The 22,823-nt window shown below is 42.5% G+C and overlaps 1 protein-coding gene across 1 annotated transcript; it reads right to left on the bottom strand.

Moving 5' to 3' along the window:
- Positions 1-298: 298 nt before the first annotated feature.
- On the bottom strand, positions 299-6,672 carry gzf1 (GDNF-inducible zinc finger protein 1). The gene is made up of 8 exons (XM_085246385.1): positions 6,316-6,672; positions 4,802-5,805; positions 4,480-4,663; positions 4,183-4,349; positions 3,638-3,732; positions 2,176-2,343; positions 1,898-2,055; positions 299-1,673 (listed from the first exon to the last, which is right to left on the bottom strand). Exons 2-8 carry the CDS (start codon positions 5,788-5,790, stop codon positions 897-899), a joined length of 2,538 nt encoding a protein of 845 aa, XP_085102511.1. The 5' UTR covers positions 5,791-5,805; positions 6,316-6,672; the 3' UTR covers positions 299-896.
- Between the last annotated feature and the right edge of the window lie 16,151 nt (positions 6,673-22,823).

Below are 22,823 nucleotides of genomic sequence, written 5' to 3'. Positions count from 1 at the left end.
GCAGGTTAGCTTATCTTGAATAATATTTGTACTCTGGCCTCATCTGTCATGTGTGTGTCATCATGACAAAGTTTTACATGTAAATGATAGCATTTTGTTTTCTATTTAAAAAAAAAAAAAAAAAAAGCTTAAACTGTAGTTTTTCTTATTCAAGGTTTTCTGTTAAATAGTTTTTTACCCCTCTGTTGTAAAAGGCTGATGTCGTCAGGCAGGCAAGTGGACACCGAACTTTGTGAATGCGATAACTCGAGATCAAGGCAACGTAGGATTTTCAAAATAACACCAAAAGTGTATCTAATAAAATCTCAGACCGGTTTTATTCTCAGTGACCTCAGGGTCAGAGGTTAAGTTTTCTGAAAATTTTGTGAATGCGATAACAAGAAGGTGACATATTTTTGAAATTGATGCCTTAGCTGTGCGTACTAGGAGGCTGAGGGACAATTTCAAACAGAGACAAGTGCCAGGATTTTGAAGGACTTAAGCAATTTTGTTCACAGTTAGATTAAATGATCAAAAGTTCGTTGCTGCTGTTTCACAGCTGCAGTATTTTATATGCAGAGCGTTTCTCTGTAATTAATACAAAAGTGTTGTAAAATATTCTAAACCATGCTTTTGAACATGTGTAATTGATTACAATCTTCACTTCATTTGTATTCACTGGGGTTTGTGTCAGATTAAACTTTAGCTTCACCTCTGTAACAGTGTGATATTGAAATGCCAAACAAAAAGTGCTAACGCTATTCCTGAAACACCAGAACTCAGATAATTATAATAGTGAAAAACTCAAAGAATACACATAAGGTAGCATGATTTGATTTGAGACAGCTAAAAACTCCCCAAAGCCAGTAAAATAAGCTATTTACATTCACCCCCTACACACATCTTATTTTGAGGTCTCAGTTTAGTCCTTTCTTGTTCTTCACTTTGGATACTGGCTGTTTTCTCCCACAATCATTCTCACCAATAACCACAGTCTGAATGTTGGGGTCCGGAGGTTCAGTATCTGAAGCGGCTTTAGAGTCTGAAACTGGAGCCAAAATAGTTTGCGAAGCTGCAGCTTCCAGTACAGATGATGTCGAAACTCCTGGGATCTGTGAGACTGATGCTAAAAACCCCTCAGAAACTGGAACTGAGAGAGTGGATACAGACAGAGAAGTAGAGGGCGCTTCAGAGGACAAGGGGACAGAGTGAGCCATGGACACTGGTAAAGGGAAGGGAACAGGGATGGCTGACCCATCTAAAGAAATGACACTGGTCCCTGTATTGTCAGTGGCTACGATGGGCTGGATCTGAGTCCCTGGTGTGACATCCGTGTGGATAACGGTGATCCCGCCGATAGTGCTGTGGCTGACCAGAGCGATGGCTCCGTGACTGGTCAGCCACTCAGCAGGAACACTGACTGGCTCAGATGGAATCACAATGGAGTCGGTATGGGTTTTACCACCAGCATCAGGAGCATCGCCAGCATCAGGAGCATCGCCAGCATCAGGAGCATCGCCAGCATCAGGAGCATCGCCAGCAGCAGTTGTAGCACTTTTCCTGGGCGTGCTCTTATGCTCTCCTGGTCCTGCTTCTTCTGTCTTTATCTTAGTAGGAGATCTGGGCTTCTTTTCCTCCACATTTCCCTCCAGCACCACCAGGTATGTCTTCCACGGAGCATCTGAGTCATGAATCTGAAGGTCAAAGAATCCGATGTTATTTCTGCAGCAGTCAGTGCAGGCTTCTTTCTTTTTTCTGTTTTTTAAGATCTACAATCACTATACAAAAAAATCCAAAAATCATCAGCTTATGTGTCTTTTTTTCTAAATACGGGAACTTCAGCTCCTGCCACAATACAAGTTAAACAAACTCTGTACCCGTGTAGGTGAAACTACTTTTTCTAAGAAGTATTGCTCACCGTAGTGTGCCTGCGTAGGGTGGACTTGTCTGTAAATGTGCGTTTGCAGAGGCCGCACATGTAGGGCTTCTCTCCTGTGTGAATACGCTGATGCCTCTGCAGTGCGTTGAGCTGAGTGAACTGTTTGTCACAGTCTTTACAGCTGTACGGACGCTCGCCTGACAACCACCAAAGAAACAAGAAAATATCAAAAAATATTGAGGAAGAGATTAATGAAAAATCACCTATAAATTCAATGTAATATAACTATTAAATGAAAAACGACATCTACATTTCACCTGTATGTATTTTTAAATGCTGGTGGAGAGAGTTCCTCTGAGCGAAGCCTCTACCGCAAGTTTCACACTTATATGGTCTGGAGCCTGTGTGGATGTTTGAGTGGTGTCTCAGGTATTCTTTAGATGCAAAGCTTTTCCCACAGGCTTCGCACATGAATGGCTTCTCTCCTAACACGAGAGAACAAAAAGTTATGGTCTTGTATGTGTAGATAGTTTTGTTTTTAGTGTGCTCACACTTCAGGACTTTTTCTTTAAGAAATACTGTTTGTGGAGATAGACCAAAAAAATAATCTCCAATGAGCTTTAAGGGAGAAACTATAGGCGCAGAGGATAAAAACTGTAACACATCCCAACGAAGCATCCTCGGGTGATTAGCTGTTTCAAGATATTTTAATGAGGGTATTTTTTAAAAACCTAACACTTCATGAATCAGAAAACAGCCATTAATGCTAATGCCAGGTGCTGCTAATCAAATGTACTTAATTCGCTGATCATCCGCAAGCGTGAGCACGTCTATAAAAGCAGATGTTTTGGTAGTTTGCTGGTCTGGATGTGCAAACAAACTGAACTCAAACTCAAATCGTGCAATGCTCAGATGCAATGCAAAAAACCCAGGATGTTAAATTTTAAAGTTTATTGGGCACTACGGGGGGAAAAAAAAAGAACAGGACAGCACAACTTAGGTTTGGAAAGTTGGATCTTACCAAACCACGAGACTTTTGGGACAATTTCCTTTGGACAGACCAGGTGACAAATTGAGATATTTGGCCATAATGCACAGTGGCACATTTGGCAAAAAACAAACAAACAATACTGACTTTCCAGCCCGATGGTGGAGGAGTGATGTTTTGCAATCACAGGACCTTGACAACTTGCAGTCATTCAGTTGACCTCCTCTGTATGCCAAAGTATTCTAGAGTCAAATGTGAGGCCATCTGTCTGACAGATAACAGCTGGCTGAAAATGGGTCATGCAGGACAGGATAACGATGCCAGGCACAGCAGCAAATCTCCAACAGAATGACTTTAAATTAAAAGAATCAAGTTGCTGCAATGGCCCCAAGTCCAGACCTCAACCTGACGCAAATGCTGTGGTAGGAGTGTACAAGAGCTGTGCATAAATAAATGCCAGCAAATTTCAATGAACTGAAACAACACTGCAAAGAAGAGAGGGCCAAAATTCCTCCACAACACAATGAAAGACAGATAAAGCCACGCAGAGCTCAATTCCTTCAAGGTATTGCCGCTAAAGATGGCTTACAAGCTACTCAATCATGGGGTGTATTTAGTTTTTAACATACTGCATAAAGTCATGTGAAAACTTTCTTTTTCTTTTCTTCCCACAGATATGTAATGCCAAAAATGACCAAAGCACAGAAATGTAAAGAAATGACAAGATGAAACATGCTCTTGATGACAATGCTCAAATCTGATTAGTTATTAATGTTCAATTATGGTTTTACCTGTGTGCGATCTCTTATGGTAGGCCAGCATGTGCTTCTGAGTGAACCGTGCATCACACTCATCACATGCAAATGGCTTCTCTCCTGTGTGAGTCCTACACATGTGTAAACACACAGGTTTAAACCTCATCATCTGCTTACACATACACTACATAAACATGTAGGATGCACCAAACACACAGAACTGCCATTAAAAAAAACAGTCCAGTTGTTCTTTGACGGTAAAGTAACATAGGAGGCTCTCGTGCCTGATCTCCAATTGATGGCAGCACCTTCAGCCTGATATTCCAGCTGTTTCTGGTGAAAGTAGTCTATATATAAAGATGCCTGGTCTGAGCTATTAATTTAGCATACTGTTCTCCAGGAAGGCTGAAGGTGATGCATTTCATGACTAAGTAGCGGGATGCTAATATCAAAGGATTCACTATAAAGAGAATAACTCAAATGACCCCCTTAATACTCTCCCAAGATTAAAAGCTTTCGGTCAATTTCTTGCTTTTGCAGGCCCACCCCTACCCCGAGGCTTTATTTAACCACCTCCGTACCTGCGGTGCATCTTGAGGGCAGAGTTCTGGGTAAATCTGGCCCTGCAGTCAGTACACTCATAGGGTTTTGTGCCTGTGTGTGTCCTCTCGTGCAACAACAGGGCAGTTTTGGAGCTGAGTGATTTCCCGCAGTCAGGACAGATGTGTCGCAGATTGCGTTCATGCACCTAAGCAGCCGCGACAGAAACTCCACATAAAAAAATGTGACTCTCACAGAAATTGGATTATTACAAATTTAATACTTTTTATCATTAAAATAACATTAATATGGCTGTTAGAAATTCTACCGGTCCTCACCTGTCTTTGATGGCGGACGACATCCTTCTTTCGCTTAAAGGTCTTGTTGCAGGATTCGCAGACAAAGAGCCTCTCGTTACTGTGAACGTGCTTTTCGTGGATCTTCAGATTGCTGCGGTTTGCAAAGGTCTGCGAGCAGGTCTCACAGCGATAAACCACATCTGCTTTCACGCCATGGTACGTACTCACCAAGACACCAACAAGTTGCAGCATTATTTAAAAATATATACCATGTACATTATGATATAATGCACATACTGTACTGTACGTTGCAGTGCATAATTCCAGCTATATTAGAGCTAAAGCATTATTATCATGTTACCTGATATGCTTTAAGTAGCTCTTCTCATAGTGGAAAGTCCGCTGGCACTTGTTGCACTGGAACTGGGCCTTGGATGATTGTTTTAAAGTCTGCTTGGATTGTTCCTCCTCATCCTCCTCCTCCTCTCCGGGTGGTAAAAACAACGGGTCTTCAGAATCCTTACTCTGCGCATCGTCCTCACATTCCCAGTCATCCCCATCAGAGGCAGGGTCTCCCAGTGAACACTCGTCTTCTTTGGCTTTTTCTTTCTCTGGCTCAGCTTTATCTTCAGTCCTGCTCCCATCCTCCTCTCCATCTTTATCAATAGTTTGATTTTTGATGTTTAAAGGCACTATTTTAGTACAAACGCCTCTCTGTTGCACCTTACTGCCAGACGGTTTCACCTGTAGCTTTCTTCCCCGCCTTTTTTCATCCCTCACTGTTTTCTTTGCCTTGAATCTTTTTGAAGTGACTTCTGTCACCAGCCTATGTGGAGACAGCTGCCGCTTAACCAGCAAGCTTCTACGATGCCTCTTCCCGTTTGCCTTTTCTTCCTTTTGAGCACCATGCACATCATCTGGAGCCACAACTTTTGAGCTTTTCTTTGTGGGCTTTTGTATCATTTCTGCGCTTATGGCTTCGCCGCAAACCTTCAGCAGATCATCACAGTCCAAAAACTCTGCCGCTGCTTGAACACTACCTATCTTGTCTCTGGCAACTTCAACTTTACCGGTGTACACAAATTCCAGAAATGCAGAGAAATCCTCCGAGTGCATATTTGAGAGAGACAGTTTATCACGAGATGCGTCCGGAGACAGCAGAATTTTCTTGAAGTAGCCACTGGATGCAGCAAGCATCACCTGGTGGGCATGAAACTCCTCCACATCTCCCTCATAGTCCACCTGCACGGTGACGTCACTCAGCTGACCTTGCAGCCTCAGGTCATGCAGAGAAGCCAGAATGTGCTCATGATGCGAGCCTGAGGTAAGCTGGACCGCTTTGCTCCCCATCGTTCACTCGGGCACCTGAGAAAAACATGAGCTTGGCTGGGTTTGTTACTCAGCACTGACATTTGTGTATGTGCTATGAAAAGACTATACCGGCTTAAATCTACATTAGCTTGAGCCATCGTTAGAAGAGGCTAACTTTACAGCAGTTAAAGTGACATTTAGTCTAGTAGGAAATGAGATGAACACAATAATAGGGAATTGGCAGTTAATAATTAACTAGAGGGCAGTAAATGCTCAGCGAGTTCCTTAAAATGACCCCGATGTCAGAAAAACTTACATATAATTACTTAAAGTGGTTTAAATGTAACACGTTTGTGGTTTTGTCTCGATACCACTCACTGACAGCAAATGCTAACAGCAGCGTCACATGCACTGTGGCAAACAAGCTAGGTTAGCTACAAAAAAATTAGCACTTCGTATGTAACTAATGTGTGTTTCTTTGGTAACACAACATCGTAGCACGACACGCTGCACGCAGTGTAGCAGCCAGCAATATACACAGCGAAACGAAGCAAGTTTTCTTACCGTAAACTCGGTAAAATGGCAGCCCTTCAGAAATGCTCTACTCGGCGGAGAGCACTTCCTGGAACAAGTCACTCACGAAAACGGCACTTGTCTCTTTACTTTGCCGACATCCGGTGCCGTTTAGACTGATTTGGGATCAGTCTTTATTTTGCAGTCGCGTTTAAAATCGTAATTTGCTGAGTACAGCTGCTGTTTCTGGGTCGTTTTGTGTCGGGTTATTGACTATAAGCGCAGGACCTTATCTAAAACTAGACGGTGTTCGAACGTTTGTTCACCCGTGACTACTGTTGTGCTAATTTAGCTAGATAGCACTTTATATCGGTTTACCTTTGCGCCAAAATACTGTCCATTTGCTTAATCAATAGGATACTGCAGTCTTCATGCTACTGCAACTGCCTTTATTTTGTGTGAAATAAACTGCTTACAGAACAATGACAGCCAAGTCCCCGTGTTACCGTAACTCTTAATCGCTATAGAAGATAATGCTTATGAAAACATTACTCCTAGCACCCACATGGTGGCAGCATGGCACAGTAGGACAGCAACGCGCTATACACCGCTTGTGTTGGGTTAAAAAAACACTTTGTGTTTATGCATTATGTACAGTCTGCAGTCTTTTAGGGCTGGACAGTTTTCAGGAGTGCCTGTAATTTATAATGTAGCTCGCTTTCTGGTCGCTAGTATCACGTGGCAGCCTTCTTTGATGTCAAATAATTTCCCTGTATAATATCATGGACTGTATATAGTGTAATAGTTTAGTGCTGCAGAGGGAATACCAGTACCGAGGTAAAACAGGCCAGCATGCTGAAGGACTTAAGCTAATTCATTTACAGTCAGACCAAACATATATCATCTGCAGGGTTGCAAAATGCTGCCATTCCAAAGGTGTATGGAAACCTACTTGAGGATTCACTGGGGTGCTGTTCTGCAGCTGCCAAGGTTTTTTTTTTCCTTCCAGAGGAAATCCATTACATTTGTCTTAATGAATTCTGCAAGCTAGCAATCTCTCTGTTCCGGTGACTCATGCTGCTCTCTGTGTGCAGCGCTGTGGAGGCTTTAGCTCTGACCTGGAACACTGTGTTCACCTGGTCCTGGTTGCTTTCCTACTATATATACTATATTCTACAGATCGCCGTTTTCATACAACAGGTCCTTACAATACACAAAACATCTGCATTTGTGATAATCTGCAACTGCAGGCTGATGGGAATTAAAGGTATTTGCATAGATATTAATATTGTGTAAAGTATTAGCATGGGCGGGGGCGGGGGAGAGTTTAATGAGAAACTGATTACTTTGTGGAAAATAATGAGAAGACATATATGCATTTTACACTTTGAGCTTGCGAGCACATTTGTTGTTTAAGGCTTATCTAAATGAAGGTTTCAGTCAGCCTAGAAGACCTATATAAATGTTTTCTGTTTATAGAAGCCGCTTTACAAAAATGATAAAAGAATAGCTTAAGCAATCGTGGTGGTTATGTCTAAGTCGCACTATCATTGTTCCTGTGTAGCACAGTAAAGAGTTAAGCAGATTCTGGTTTGTGGTATAGTCAAGGGTAAATATGAAGGGCACTTCAGTATTTGTGGTTTATGATGTGACAGGAGGCTTTGTCAGAATGAAGACTGGGTAGAAAAATAGATGAACTGTTTCTACATGTCATCAGTGGTTGACATCTGTAATCAAGAGGATGAACACATGCTGCATCGCTGAAATAACAAAAGGTCAAACAGTCATTGCAAAAACAAGACTATCTGATCTACTTTCAGCTGATACTGGTTGACTTTTTACTCCAGTGCAGTTTGTGTTATTCAGTCAAGGTGTCAGATGTTGCTAGACTATGGCATGCCTAGTAGCCAGGGGTTCTTCCAGTAACGAATTAAATTCCCACATTAGGTTGCCAGAGAAGAAGGTGACGTGCAAAAGCCTGCTGAAAGGTGATGGGCTCAGCAAACAAAACACTGCGCCGACTTTTGGGCTGTGTTTGTTCTGCTATGGGCAGACTCCTCCACACGACTGAAAATACCAGTGCTGACATTCCACAGCGCACAAACAACACGACAAAATGTGCACTGTGTGAGTGAAAAAGCAAAAGTGAGAGCCAAGGCAGATTTAATTTGAGGCTACAGAGTGCGCACACACTGTAAAAAAAAAGAAAAGAAAAAACACAACAGTAGAATTCAGGGAGTTGGATTGTGATGGTTATGTTTGGGCTAGGCTTGTGTGCTGGACTGTACAAACACTTTAATTTGGATGCTGTGAAGGGTAAGCCAGTTTGTGTCCTTGCAGGACCTCTGCAGACCTTTAGTGGGGTTTGTTGACTCAGAATCCCAGCACATGAATTGAACCAGTGATGGTAAACAGCCGAACATTACATGGAAGTGCGGACAGTGGTGGTCCAAGAATAACCGCAGAATTCTTTTTGTGCTTGCCCATATTTACCACAAAGCTGATGCCAGACCAACACAAACCGGTCCAACTCAGTATTCTGTGGTGTCTTTCCCTTCCCCTCCAGTCAGTGAACTCTGCAAACTAAAAACATACTTCTTTAATTAAGATACCAATGCTTTTTTGTCAATGGCTTGTTCCTACTTTGTGCACTTTCTTGATTTTATGAAAATTTGCAGAGCTGTTTCACTTGTTTTAGTAAATGAGCGCAACTCTTCCACCGGCAGTTATGTAAGTAAGAATCTGGTCAGGATTCAAATACTGTACATGTTTGTGCAGTCGTGTCAAGGCCAAGGTTGCTTTGCCAGGATACACACAGCAGTCCAGGCCTGTCTATGGTACTCTCGTCTAACACTTCAACCCAACACCCTTCTCCTTTTTCCCTTTTCTTTTCCTTTTTTTGACTGGCTGGACGCCAGACCACATTTAGCTAGTCCAGAATATCACTGGAACCTCTAAAACCACAATGTATCATCAAGACATATGAGACCAATGATTCACAAAAATTGCAGAAGACTGTCCATGCCATAATGAGGAAATGTGATACTTTTTGTTTTTGTTTTTTTGGTCATGAGTGCTGAGACTTAAGGTTTATGTAGAAGGCCAGATAGGCTCATACGATAGCAAAAAAATGCTCATTCCTTAGTCATACTCGTACCGTGGCTCCAGGCATGGCATTGTCTATAGTATGAGGATCTCAAATGTGTTTGATGGCTTTCAGTAAAATTGGCACAGATATCCATTGTGCCCAGCCGATGAATCCACTCTTAATACCATCCAAACTTAGGTAGGTTTAATAGTAGATTTTTAGCCAATAGGAGATTAATATACTGCCAGACTGTTAGTGCTAGCTACCTATACACATTACAGGGGATTTATAATTCTGTGTTAATCTGCATAATAACCCTTTTGAAACCCTATGCTGTAACATGCATAGCCTGACTGCAGTAACTACATCACCATCACTGCGCAGACAGTGGCTTCAGTCATTTGCTACATTGTATTACAATTAAATATTGCACGTGTTCTGGGGTTTATTGTTATTTATTTATTACGTGTTAAGGTATTTAAGTCTATTTAGCATTTGTTGCCAGATGCTTGACAAGTTAACATCAGCCAGCAAAATAACAGTAATCCTTTTGCAATTGTCTGATAAGCGCAGTACTTCTTCAGTTTGTGACAAAAGTTACCTGTCAAAATTTACAAACTAATCAAGTAAGTATGCTCTTGTACATAGTGTACTACATGAAAAAAAATTAAACCCTGCTCATCATTTAGGGGCACATTACCATGCCAGCGTTTAGCCATATCCAATCCCTCAATAAGCAACAAGGTTCGTTCCAAGATCCTCAATGCGGTGTACTGTAACAAACAACGTTAAGTTTTTGAAATACAGCGCAAAAGGAATCGTGCCTGTCCTCTCCCATTCAAATAGGCTCCATTTCACCAAACAGAGATGTTTTTCTTCTTGCGCCTGCCTGGTTTGGAAAATACTTTCCTTTCATTGATGAAAAGATATACAGCATTCAGAGATGAAATTACTTTCCAAATGGCCTCTGACTCACCATCTCTATTCCCAGTACTCTCTCAGCTCCCCCCTCCTCACCCACTCTCCACCTTACTTGTCCTTGTGAATGTTCTATCTATTGTAACTGTATACAGCACTTAGCACTTCAGACGGCAGACAAACCAGCTCAAGGACAACTGCCCACTCTTACGATGTTCATAAATAGACTATTTGCCCAGGCTTACCAATCACGTTACCCACAGAGCCTGTGTGGGTGCTTGTGGACATTGTGTAGCTTGTACCGAAATAGACCTCCGCTGCTGCGTGAGGGTGCAATCAGGCCTTCAGCTTGCAGTGTGAGAGACCAGTTTGCACAGAAAAAAGCTTTGTTGTGTCGTTGAAAATTAACAATAATGACTCACACAGTCTATCCCTTTTATAATGTGCGATTTTATTATCCGTTTGCGATCTGCGGCGCCTCAAAACAGGTGCTATCACCTCCGCAGAATTTTTTCCAGAATGCAACACTCCCCGACTGTGTGGGCCACAACCGTCAGCACATTCCTGGAGAGCTGGATCCCCAGAAGCAACAATTCCTCCTTCCTCTCTTCCCTCCCTTCCTTCCTGCCGCCCTGGTGTCTTCTACTTTGCTTCCATGGATTGCATCACTCGTCTGCCTCCTGGCCTCCTCTGCTCAGACCCTTTAATCACATATGGCACGCACACAAGTAAATGTGTGTGTGGCACAGACACACACACACAAATGTGAACACACAAACTGTGGGCAGAAGGAACCCTCGTCAGTCCTCATACTGGTTTTGAGGCTTCAGTTGGAATTTTATGGTTGGTTTGAGCAGAGGATTCTGGAGGTTTTCCAGCTGCCCTGCAAAGTCTCCTCTCCCCGCTTTCGCTCCCTCCATCTCTTTGTTCCTTTCCTTCAGCTTTCCTCTCTTTTTCTTTTCCTCCCCTCTTTCCTCTCCCCACCCTCCCAGCTTTACCCACTCGCCCTCAAGGTCAGAAATATCCTGTGGTTTCGGTTTGATCCCCTTGGATATGCTTTTGCTCTCTCCCTCTCTCTGCCTTTTCCTTCTTTTTTGTCTTGCTTGTGCGCACTCTCACACATGCACACACGCACACTTACTGTAAGCATACTGCATTACTCTAAGCATTCCCATGCAGGAAACACATGTTGGGATAAGCACTGGCAGTTCTGTGTGCCTTGCAACACACACAGTCCATCTCATCAGGGGTCAGCAGGCTATCCGGCATGTAACATTCAGGAAGGAAACAATGTCGTAGTCTCCTATTGCTCCGGGCTGAAGTATTTGCCACCGAAGACCTTATCCATATTAAATCTGTTGATTCATTGACAGTGAAATAATGAGCAATCCTCAACTTCCTCACATGAAGCCACGGTCAGTGTACTGCTCCAGCCCCAGCCAGGTTAACCCTGCTCTTCTGGGTTCACCTATTCTCTGAGTTGTGCAACATGGCAAAAGTCCAGCACTTGTGAAATAACAAGGGCCTTGGCTGACTGAAAGAACGGCAGTTCAAACAGTCATCGTATCCGCCAGTTAATGGAGGAAAACAGTCTTGCCCAATTAACCTGATCCCAAGTCTCTCGTGTGTACGCCTCAGTCGTAGTTCCACAAATGTTCAGCTAACGGTTTTCTACCAGAAAAGGATGAGATCATGTCCATAAATCCTTCCTCTTCTTTGTTAAAGTTATTTTTTAAATTCAAAAACAGTCCTCCAACTTTGAAGTTAAATGCTGAACCCAGCCGCCAACAGTTTTCAGTTAAGAGTGACGTAGATCACCTACATTTTTATGGAACTTGTATTCATCCAATGATTTTCAAAGTCAACATGACATATAGTTAAAAGATAGTGGAAAATTAAAACAATTGTGTACTTTGTGCAAAATGATAGCAGCCCTTGCAGATCCAGTTTGTTGAAGTAATCTGAAGACGATTCACGTCAGACTTCCTAAATCACTGTTAAATAGGGTTAAAAAGCAGTGAGGGTGATAGTTTTTCAGTCCACAGGCTATGATTGTCCATGTGGGAACTTTGTTATTTTTTACTTGGCTTTCCTTTGTTTTCTCTTCTATTTCTGCTTTTGTATTTAGGCACTACAGGTTAGCATAGGGCAGCAAAACCTGCTTGGTTATGTTGTAGATAAAGATTTCAAAACTTGAATCCTGCACGCTGAAAATGTTCTCAACACAAGGACACCTTGTGTTCTCCAGCTAAAGGGACAGTTTGTGAGGCCTTGGGAAACGGATATTGTTTTGGACTCCTTCAGCATCTTTTCATGTCTTCTACATTCTGACTCATCATGACCACTTTGCGCATACTTGTGCCTCCTTGCGTGCTGGACGATCTGTGTCTGTCCCTGAGCTGAGTCTACTACAGTACTTGCCGGGACAGGAGCTTTGAAAGGCATTGTTGTTTCAGACTGATGCTTTAACAGTGAAGAGGGGAGACTCTCCCAGTAAAATAAACCACAAATACTTTTCGGGAAACGCTGCACCCTGCTGCTCAGTTTCAGCTTGTTGACACAACTGCTCGGGGCAGATTGTTTTTCAAATATGCAACCGGTCGTCAAATATACAGTGTCAAATTAATTTCAGGGTAACCTCCGAAAGATCTCTGTTCACAATATTAAATTTGTCCATTTTCTTTGGGTGGCTTCCCAGAAGCAGGCGAGACCACAGACACGAAAACCTATGTGAGATGACGCCCAACCATACGGCCAAACTGTCCAATCTATAGTGTGCATGCAGACGTACACTACTGTGGCAAGGCTGATTTAAAAATCATTTCCTTTGTAGCTTGTTAGTTCCTCATAACCTCTTGTTATAAGTATACTGTTACCACATGCTCTTTGTTGTTTTCTACATGAATCAGGCTTTAGTGAGAGGATGGTTTCATTAAAGTGAAACAGTATCTTATACTGAATATTTACTGAAAAATTCCCAAACACCCAGGCTGTTAAAGTGAGATTTCGAATGCTGACCTATTCCCTTTTGACTCTTTGCGGATCACCACGAAATCCCGATAATCCCAAGGAACACAGCTTTGCTTTAAGAGCCACCATTTTCTTTCAGTATGAACCCTTTTATCCCTCCACATCCTTTTGAAAATGTCCAAAAATGGAGAGGAGAGAGGAAAAAGAGGCACGAGGGGGGGAGGGAAGGGATCTGACAGGCTGTTCCAGCAACGAGACCCATGACTGACACATTTACTGTGGAACAGGACAAGTATATGAATGTGTGAGCGAGACAGAGAAAGACACACATGCACAGAAACTGAAATGTTAGCAGATAGTATCTCTTTTTGTCAGCTGAGTGTGGTCACAAGACCAAAGCTCCACTTCACTAATTTCATTCCCTCCTGGCTGGGTAGGAATTCTGCAGAGACATCTCAGCAGGACCTTTTTTCTGTTTCCTTTAAATCCTCACTACAGACACAGATTTGTCACTTTTTTTTCCAAAATAAGATCTCATTTGATCTCCTGCCATCTAAATGGCCTTCCGTCTGAGGCAACTGTCACTGTTTATCCACATTATGAAGATAACGGGGCCATCTTCTGTGGTTTGGGGGTGTCAGATGAGTTGAGTGTGGAGGAGCTTGTCAGAGGAGAGGAGAATGATTCATTGTGTTGCTCTATAATTGAGTGATCCAGCATTCATCGTGGGCATGATGGTGAGATCATCCCTCACTATTAGACGTGCAGGATTCGGTGCAGAACTGCAGGACAGCAGCTTTGAGAACAGAAAGGACTGTTCTGCTGGTTCTGCCTGTCTTTCCTCCAAAGTGCAAACTGTTAATGCTCTTCTCTGTTGCGTTAGGCCTTCATTTATTTCACTACAGTGCAAAAGCCATTAAGAAGCAATTTAAGCATACCAGTGAAATGTTTCCCATCTTGAATCCATGTTGCATTCAGGGACATGCAGACATTTAGGATTAGCCTTTTTGGAAATATTCGTCTGGCATCTCGGTTTGGTTTGTAACCAAAATAGAAGTCTCCACACCTTGACTGTGCACATCAGCTGTCCAAAAATGAACCCCTTTGAAAGAGATTTGAAATCATACACATTACATATCTAAAGAGGTACTTGCAAAGTTTAGGGAATTTTATGAGGGAAAGTATGAATCCAGCTGCAAAGACGCTGTATTTCCAACCAAACAGACCCTTGTTTCCGATGCAGGTTCAATCTTATTAATTTGTAGTATTAACTCACATTAAGACTACACATTAATTGTAATAATTTAATAAGGAAGGGTTAGGAACCCTTTCTAACCCTAACACCTAACCTTTAGGATTAGGATTAGGGGTTAGGGTTAGGAAGTGTTAAACCACAACAGTCTTTGCGATCTCACCAGTCTCATTTGTTAGAGTGGACAGGACTGAAGAAAATATGGAGGTGTTTTTCCAATATGATTAGGATGAGATATTTTATTGTTATTTTCCAGAATAGCTGAAGTGGGGTAAACTTTAATGTTCTATGCTTCAAGGAAAAAGGACGTGCTTTTTATTCCATTTATTGACAAATTCAGCACTAAATTAGCCAAGTTCACCCATACAAATGAAGCAGTTGTGTCGCTAATCTCATCTGCACTTTACTTATGCAAACAGCTACAACAGAAGACTTCAACATAGTTTAATTACAATGCAACATATGCATAGTTATTCCTTTTTTGTCTTTTTGACAAGTAATAGCGCACATTCTAAACAAAAACATAGTTTTTGTTTAGAAATTTGACCGTGGGGTTATTTTGGTTCCATTTTGATCAAATATGAACCCGGTATAAAGCTATCCTGTGTGACAGTGAGGGTGCAGGCAAACCATTTTTAGCAAAGCGAGTGCAGAGAGGTGTTGGCAAGGTCCTTTGTGAGAGATGGAAAGTAAGAGAGGGTGCTTGACCTCCCTTAAGAAGCCATCTGTATAGTGTGCTCACAGCACAGTTCAGTACAGGCTGTCCTGAATGTTAACAGCGCAGCACTGGTACTTTCTGAGATTCATAGATTAGCTGCCCACACTTAGATAATAACTGCTTTTACTGCTTGTTGATATTTTGTGGATCATGTGAGATTTGCCTTCATATCTGTCCTTTGCCTCGTTTTGCAAAAAAATGTCTTTCGCCGAGATGATAAAGTTGGAGACTGTTGACGTAACCAACAGTTACACTTCATTAGTTGATACGGTGCTATCATGCCACTGTGCATACAAGTGTGTGTGTGTTTGTGTGTTTGTAGAGCAGTGGCAGGAGGAGTGTGTGGAGGTCACCTTGACTTTGCCACTGCAGAGCATATCAGTAAGTTAGAGAAGGCAATCTTTTTCACATTTGTCTAGCGAGTCTCACATCGAAGCACAAAGAAGCAATTTACCTTCTCAGCACTGCACAAAGTAAATACACGAGCTGCAGTCATAACCTCGCCTCCTCCTTCTCCCGCCTTCGCCCCGCTCGGCGTGCACGAGTGATAAAACGCACAGGGAGGAAACAGAGACTGCTAGGTACACAGGTAAATGGACAAAATGATCCAGTTTGCCTCATTAGAGAAAAAACATTATGTTCCCGGGTACACTAGCGCACCAAGGTTGTCATGGAAACCAAGCAGCTTTGTCACAGAGTGTTTCCGTGGGGTTCTTGTCTGTCTGTCTCTCCACATTTGCTCTTCATCAGGGACACTCAGATCACTGATATTCTACACCACAAGGCTATGACTCATACACATCATCTTTGCATCTGGAACAAAAAGGGGTGGGGGAAAAACAATACACACACACACACACACACACACACACACACACACTAGATAGGCCAGGCAACACATACGTACTTACACTCCTACATCCACTGCAAATCTGTGTTAATTATATGCATATATTATATGCATACTTGCACAGAATAATCTTCCGTTTTTCACCAACTACAGAACGTGCATGACACTTTTAAGGTGCCTTTTTCAGACCATGACAGATGTGCACCGCACTGAGTAGTCCTCCTTTCTGAGTGGTTATGTTGGCGCCTGCCTTTGTGATCTGACTGGTTCACCTCATTATATATCAGGTAGATTATGGGCTTTAATCGGCCTTTAGTCTGTCCGATCAGCTGATGTGCTCAGTGCGTTTCCTGCTTATCTAGGCCACCAGATGTCAAAATCGGGGGCCTTATGGAAAACCAGAGCAGCATCCCGAGTACCAGGAGAGAGAGAGAGAAGAGATGACTGATGTGGAAGGGAATGCCAAACTTTGTAACGGGAACCAAATCTGCAGAGGGAGTTTTGAGAGATGCATGTGTTTGCCAGAGATTTTTCAGGTGCACCAGGTGATTTTCATTTGAGTTGAAGATAGCAAGGCCAGTGCAAGACACACACACACAAGTACACATGCACACCCTGGGGTGCAAGGTAGAACAAAGTGATGAGTGACCCACTGTCTCATCGCTCTCCTGCCATTGCCTACAGCTGTTTCATCAAAGTCTCACTTCTGGCAGCCCCTCATGTGCCTGCCTGACACGCTTACTTGCACACGCATAGACACACATACACTTGTCTTGTAGCCATTTATCTCTCCTGCCAGCTTGATCTGGCTGCTTATCTCTTCAATCTTTTCCTAACTTGGATGGACACACATATACACACACACCATCCACCCTCTCTTCATCTCTATTCCCCCACCATCCCGCCACCCTTTTTTTCCTCTCTCTTCCCTACTTTACACTGGCATTAGCTACATATGGCTTAACACATTATACATTTCACATATGGATCTGTGGACGGAGGATAAAAACATGTCTAAAACATTTGATGTGGATTCTGTGTCATGGTGAAAGTCTTTTATCATTACAATCCCTCTACTGCAGCTTGCTCCGCTCATTACTCCGCCTCCTCTGTTACAGAGTGTGTGTTTTCAGTAGTAACGATTCTCAGAGACTTCACATGCGAGCAGCACAGAGTCAAATCTCTTCAGATTCTGATTTATTAGCTCCAAACAGAGTTAACAGTACAATGAAAAGTGCTGGACCAGAAAGGTAGCACAGCTCAGTAATAAAAGCACTCATCGAATAAAAAACAATTTAGCTTTTTTTAAAAAGCTAAATATTAAATGTAGGTAGGATGCAATATAAATGTGCACATGTATGAAACGGGATTTTATGTATGAAAGCATATGCAGCAGTTGCGTGAGGAGTGCAATAAACAATGCAGTAAGAGTCAGTATCTGCAATGGATATGCGAATTGAGCAGCCTGACAGCCTGGTGCTAAAAATTGTCCTTAAGTATAGTGACACGAGTGAGCCACATGCATCAGACAGCAGCAAGGACAGCCGTGTACGTGCTGGGAGTCTGGTGCCGATCTTTAACATGGAAACTGTGACGAGACAGTTGCCCTCATTCAGAAATAGCTGTTCCAAAAATTCGGATGACTAGTTTAAGATATGGATTCATTATGAAACATCAGCTCGATATTCAAGAGAAGACCTACTGTCCAGATAAGGCAGCGCAGTGTTTTAGTATTTCTACCAGCACTAAGTAGCTGGGCAGCCCTTGAGACCTGTCGTAAAGCCCAAACAAACAGCTCCAAAAAGAAGACAGATCACTGTGATCTAAAAGGCTCTATCAGGCTTGACTGTTCTCAGCCTTCCCCACAAGAGTGAAGCCTCACCAAATACAGAGGTCAACTCTTTAAAAATCCATTACAGTGATGTGCTGTGCATGCAGTCTATAGCAGTCTACCCACTCTACAGCGCTTTGTGCAGAGTGGATCAGAGTGGTTCAACAGGTACTTTGATGGTGCACCTTCACTCGCGTGCCCGCTGAGGTGTCCTGACCACAGTGTTTGTGTGACGTGACCGGGAGCACGGAGCTGCTGATCCTTTCAACATTAGTGTCAAAGATGTGTGTGGGAAGGTGTTTTTTTGCAGATGTTAAGTGAGAGGTTGTCTTGCCTCACATGACATATAAAAATGTCTAATTGACCCTTGTTGACAGCCTCAGGCGCACATCAGCAATAGTTTATGTATTTCTAAGCATAAATAGATACAGATACAATAGATACAATAGTGTGTGTGTGTGTGTGTGTGTGTGTGTGTGTGTGTGTGTGAGATTTTTTTTGGTGTTGGTCTGTTGAATATTCGAGCATAATAGCTTAACTATCATGCTTCAGCACCTGTCACCTCGTTGTGTGTTTCCAGCATGCATCTTCTCTCCATCTTCTTGTTAAAAGGGAGTTTTTCCTTCCCACTTGCGCCAAGTGCTTGTTCATCGGAGGTTGTGTGACTGTTGGGATTTTCTCTGTACCGTTTTAGGATCTAGAAGTGACTGTTGTTGTGATTTGACATTATATAAATTTAAATTAAATTGAATCAGGCTTTTAGTCACTGTGTCTTCGTAACTGTTAATAATTCGAAGTCATTTAACATATAATAAGATGCTGGAAAAAAAACTGACCTTGTCGGGAAGAGTTGGATTACTGGCATGCATGTTGGGATTTTTCTATCCTGTCCAAAACCATCTGTATTCATCTTCCATTGCATTAAATGAGCTAATGAGGTGTGAAACTGGCTGTTAAAGTCACATGGCATTTCAAAGTGGGGTGCTTGATTCCGCACCAGAACAGCATGTAACATGTAAAGGCAGCTATTTTGCAGCCAGCTGCAAATCAAATATCAGTTAACAAGAAAGTCAGGGAGGCTTGTTGGAATCTCACCGGAGTCTTGAGCTCAACGGTGCATAGCTGATGAGTTTCCTGCATAACTGCTTCCAACCAGTCAGCCAGCCGCTCCCTGGCAAGCCATCCTGTGTATGACTCATCACATGGAGCATGTGATCATTCTTTCAATGCACACACACACACATATACAGTCACATTTATCTGCCAGGAGTTTCCCTCACCAGCAGTGCAGTACATGCAGAAAGACATCCCTGACAGAATACAGAAAAGGGAAGCTCTTTGTGTTTATGTTTTTCAGGCAGTGCGTGCATGTGCGTGCACATCTGTGTTTGAGCATATTTGTGTTAATGACAGGATGCGTGGATGTGTGAATGGGATTGTGTTGATTTTCCAACAGGCCAGCGTTTGATGAGGGATGAGTCATCCGGATGGAGACCCCGAGGAAGACTGGCAGGTTGATGATTCATCCAGAAAAAAAATGCTCACAAAATAAAAGATGTGTGTGTTCTTAGTAGCATATGTAAGTATAAACACGGGCATACACAAAGATATGTTTCGTTGCACTTGTGTGTGTATTTTCTTGCATACTGTATGTGCGTGTGTCCTGTGGCTCGACAGCTTGCTTCGGGCTGTTTTTGTTTATCTTCTTGCAGAGAGCCGGTATATGCATTTATCAGAGAGATGCCACAGGGAGTCGCTGACTCCATTAATCCAATGCGCAGGAGAGAATTCCTCATTCCGCACCACGCGCCCTCAAACTCACAATCTTATCAGCTCGCTGAGGCAATATGAATGCCACAATTCAACATGGATGCAAGCATCTGCGGTCATATGCAGATGCGATTTAAATGATCTCATTATTTTCAAGTCAGAACGCTTCGAATCGAGAGAGCGCCGGCGCGAACGCAGGGAGAACTTCATCAAAGATATCAAGTGAATTGATATTCTGGTGGCTCCAAATCTGCATCATTTTTATTATTTAAACGTCTCCTGGCAAGAAGAATCCTAGATTTTCTGACAGAACTACATTGTTAAGAGATTCATTTTGATCATTTTTTGTTTTTGTGAAGCTGCTTCTAATAAAAAAGACAGCTCCCAGTATAATTAGAGAGATTTTTTGATTATGAAGTATCTTGCCAAATACTGACGACTTCATGCTTTAATTGAAGTTATTCACTGTAATTTAGGGGCAAGCGTTCAGCTTTGTCATGCATGTATTGTGTACATCGCAGCATTCACAGGAGGAGTTCACAGAAGCTGTAATGAGCGATCATCGTCGTGAATGCGGCTGCGGTCAAAGCAGTCAGAGTCTATCTCTTTACATTAGGATGATTGATCAGCTGGCGGGATGCTAAGCTGATGATGAGGCAGTTATCTGAGAGAGGCAACAGCAAGATCATTAATCTTCCACCGCGATGATGATGATGATGTGTGTATGTGTGTGCCAGGACGGCCGTGTGGTGAATCCAGTACTGTTTGTTCACAGCGGTATTGATGATCCCCCCCCCTCCAAAAAAGAACGGCGTCTCTTTCTCCCTCTAGGTTTCTCATGTACCCTCGCACATGCTCAGACACACACAAACAGACACGCCGATTTTCTCTCCCAAGGGTCACCTTGAGCTGCACAAATTGGCTTCGGTTGGTTGAGGTTTCAACACAGGCAAATTAGTTAGTCGCTGCATCTCTTTGAAAGTCTGAACTAGACTGTGATGATTTCCCCGTGTTTCCCTCTTTCTTCAAGCTTCCTTTGGCCTGTTTTTGCAACAGTCTTTCTTTGTTATTCCCTCTTTTTCTGGCCAGTTCTCATGTTCACGCACTTCCCATTCATCGCATCAGCGTCACTTTTTCATTCCCTTTGTCTCCATTTTTCCCTTCATTCACTCACTCCACTTCCACTGCTGATGAATGGAGTGGGAACTGCCCCAGTAGCATCCCCAAAAGCGGCTGCTGTGGTATTTCTTGACTTGTTCATTCAGGGTGTTGGGAAATGCAGCTCCGCTTTCAAACTTGCCCTGCTTTTTATTATGTGAATGTGTCCCTCCGCTTTTACTTATCATTGCGGCGGCTGAGCTTGTTTGCCTGGCTGACGTGCGGGAACTCGGGAGAGTGCTTTTATCTGGGAAGAATGATACTGCAGTGTCACCAAAGTAGCTGAGACTATTCATTTCCTGCAAGCACTGTCAGTGAAAACAAGTACTCATTTTGAAACTGACACAAGCATGCATCCATCAGAAAAAAAACACAAAACAAAAACCTATCAGACATGGAAAGAAAAGGCGAATCAATAAAATGATTCTCCATGAATGACAATGAGTTTTAATTACATGCTGAAAAATTAGCATGTAAACGCAGCGTGGATGTTGACTTTGGCATTTTGATTCGGAGCTGATGTGCTTCCCAGTGCTGCAGTTTGTGCTCTGCGTGACTTCTCGATTTCTGGTGAATTCTACTGATTGTAGAAGAGCTCATCCTCTATTCTCTATACTTACAGATTTTAATGTTTAGTTTTGTTCAGTTTATTTATAGTTATTCTGTTTAGATTAATCCCAAATGTAATCCCCCAAAAAAACTCCAGATAAAACATACCAAGGAGGAAGAAGACCATGAACTAGCTACACAAAGGGCCGTCAGATTCAAGCTTCTCTCCTGAATTAGTCCTGGAAAACTAGACTAATAGAAACCAAAACCTAAACAGTAGTGCTGGTGAAAGCAACAGAGGGTTTAAGGTGGTGCTGATGGAAATAAGGTAGGAGGAGTAAAGGACCAAGACAGTTGCCAACCACCATGGTCCGCCTTTTCCAGGCGTCATTTGATATTCTTAGTGTCAATTGGTGCACCAAGCCTTAAGACACCAGTTGACACTAAGAATAAATCAGAGGGAGAGAGCAGGTTAATGAGGGCGACAATAAAAAACACAACACAACAAATGACTGAACAAACACCCTGAGGTGGCACGTAATAGATATATATAGTGAGCCACCTATACACATGCATTTGTTAAAAATATACATTATAAATGTTGGTGTTTAAAACCCACAAAAGGAATCAGTGACATTTATTTTGAATAAATGTGAACTTGATAGCCCATAACTGTGATGTGTTTCTAAACGGAGTGATAATTAAGAAATAGTCGAAAAACACGAAACATTGTTGAACTACACTGATACATACAAGCATTTTATGCAAGCTAAAAGTAAGAATAAATAGCTGAATGTGTTTTGTTGAATGCTTTGAACTTTTCAGTGTTTGCACAATGGACAAACACTAAAATACTGCACAGTAGATAGCTGAAACATCCAGCTTTTAGCATTTAATATGTGGCTCAACTTGACTAAACACTGACGCTAGCTAAACTGAACTGAATTGCAAAGTGGTGCACGTCATTTAAAAAAAATTATTGCAAAACATTCAAAATAATGTTGCTAAATAACATTCGATTATAATAACTGTGGAGTATTAGTGGAGGTGCTGAAGTAGTGGTGCTGTAGATCAGCTGACAGCGCTCTAGGTGGGAGGCTGATGAAAAAGAGTGGAAATCACCGTTCTGTGATATATCCTTTTTTTACATCTCTAGGTATGCAGTCAGTTTCAGAACATACTAGATAGCACGAGCAACAGACTGAAACAGTGCTCCCTTTGATCAAGACCAAGTGAGTCCTCATCTTTTGTCTTGCCACTGACGGCGTTGGCATGGAAACACCACCAGAGTGGGGAACACTGTGGTCGATCAGCAAATGGGTCACATGGAGAGGAAAACAAGCACAACCCCACACACGTACACACAGAGACTCATAGATGTGCGGCAACCCCCTTTACATCAAGTGTAGTGTTACAAAGTAAAGAAACCCCTGACCTATTTCGCCACAACGCTCC

The sequence above is a fragment of the Mchenga conophoros genome, linkage group LG15 (assembly GCF_057382185.1).
Source record: "Mchenga conophoros isolate Kocher_MC1m ecotype Shallow Benthic linkage group LG15, M_conophoros_male_GT1.1, whole genome shotgun sequence".
NCBI classification, from domain to species: domain Eukaryota; kingdom Metazoa; phylum Chordata; class Actinopteri; order Cichliformes; family Cichlidae; genus Mchenga; species Mchenga conophoros.
The sequence above is the reverse complement of the archived record's forward strand: the minus strand, read 5'-3'. Positions and strand labels throughout refer to the sequence as shown.

What these genes read in the sequence shown, in the direction of transcription:
- gzf1 (XM_085246385.1), bottom strand. Translation starts at nt 5,790, where the DNA reads ATGGGGAGCAAAGCGGTCCAGCTTACCTCAGGCTCGCATCATGAGCAC. An exon ending in AGCTACTTAAAGCATATCAG is followed by an intron (nt 4,664 to 4,801) that starts GTAACATGATAA and finishes TGTCTTGGTGAG; the next exon opens with TACGTACCATGGCGTGAAAG. An exon ending in GCCCTCAAGATGCACCGCAG is followed by an intron (nt 3,733 to 4,182) that starts GTACGGAGGTGG and finishes ACACATGTGTAG; the next exon opens with GACTCACACAGGAGAGAAGC.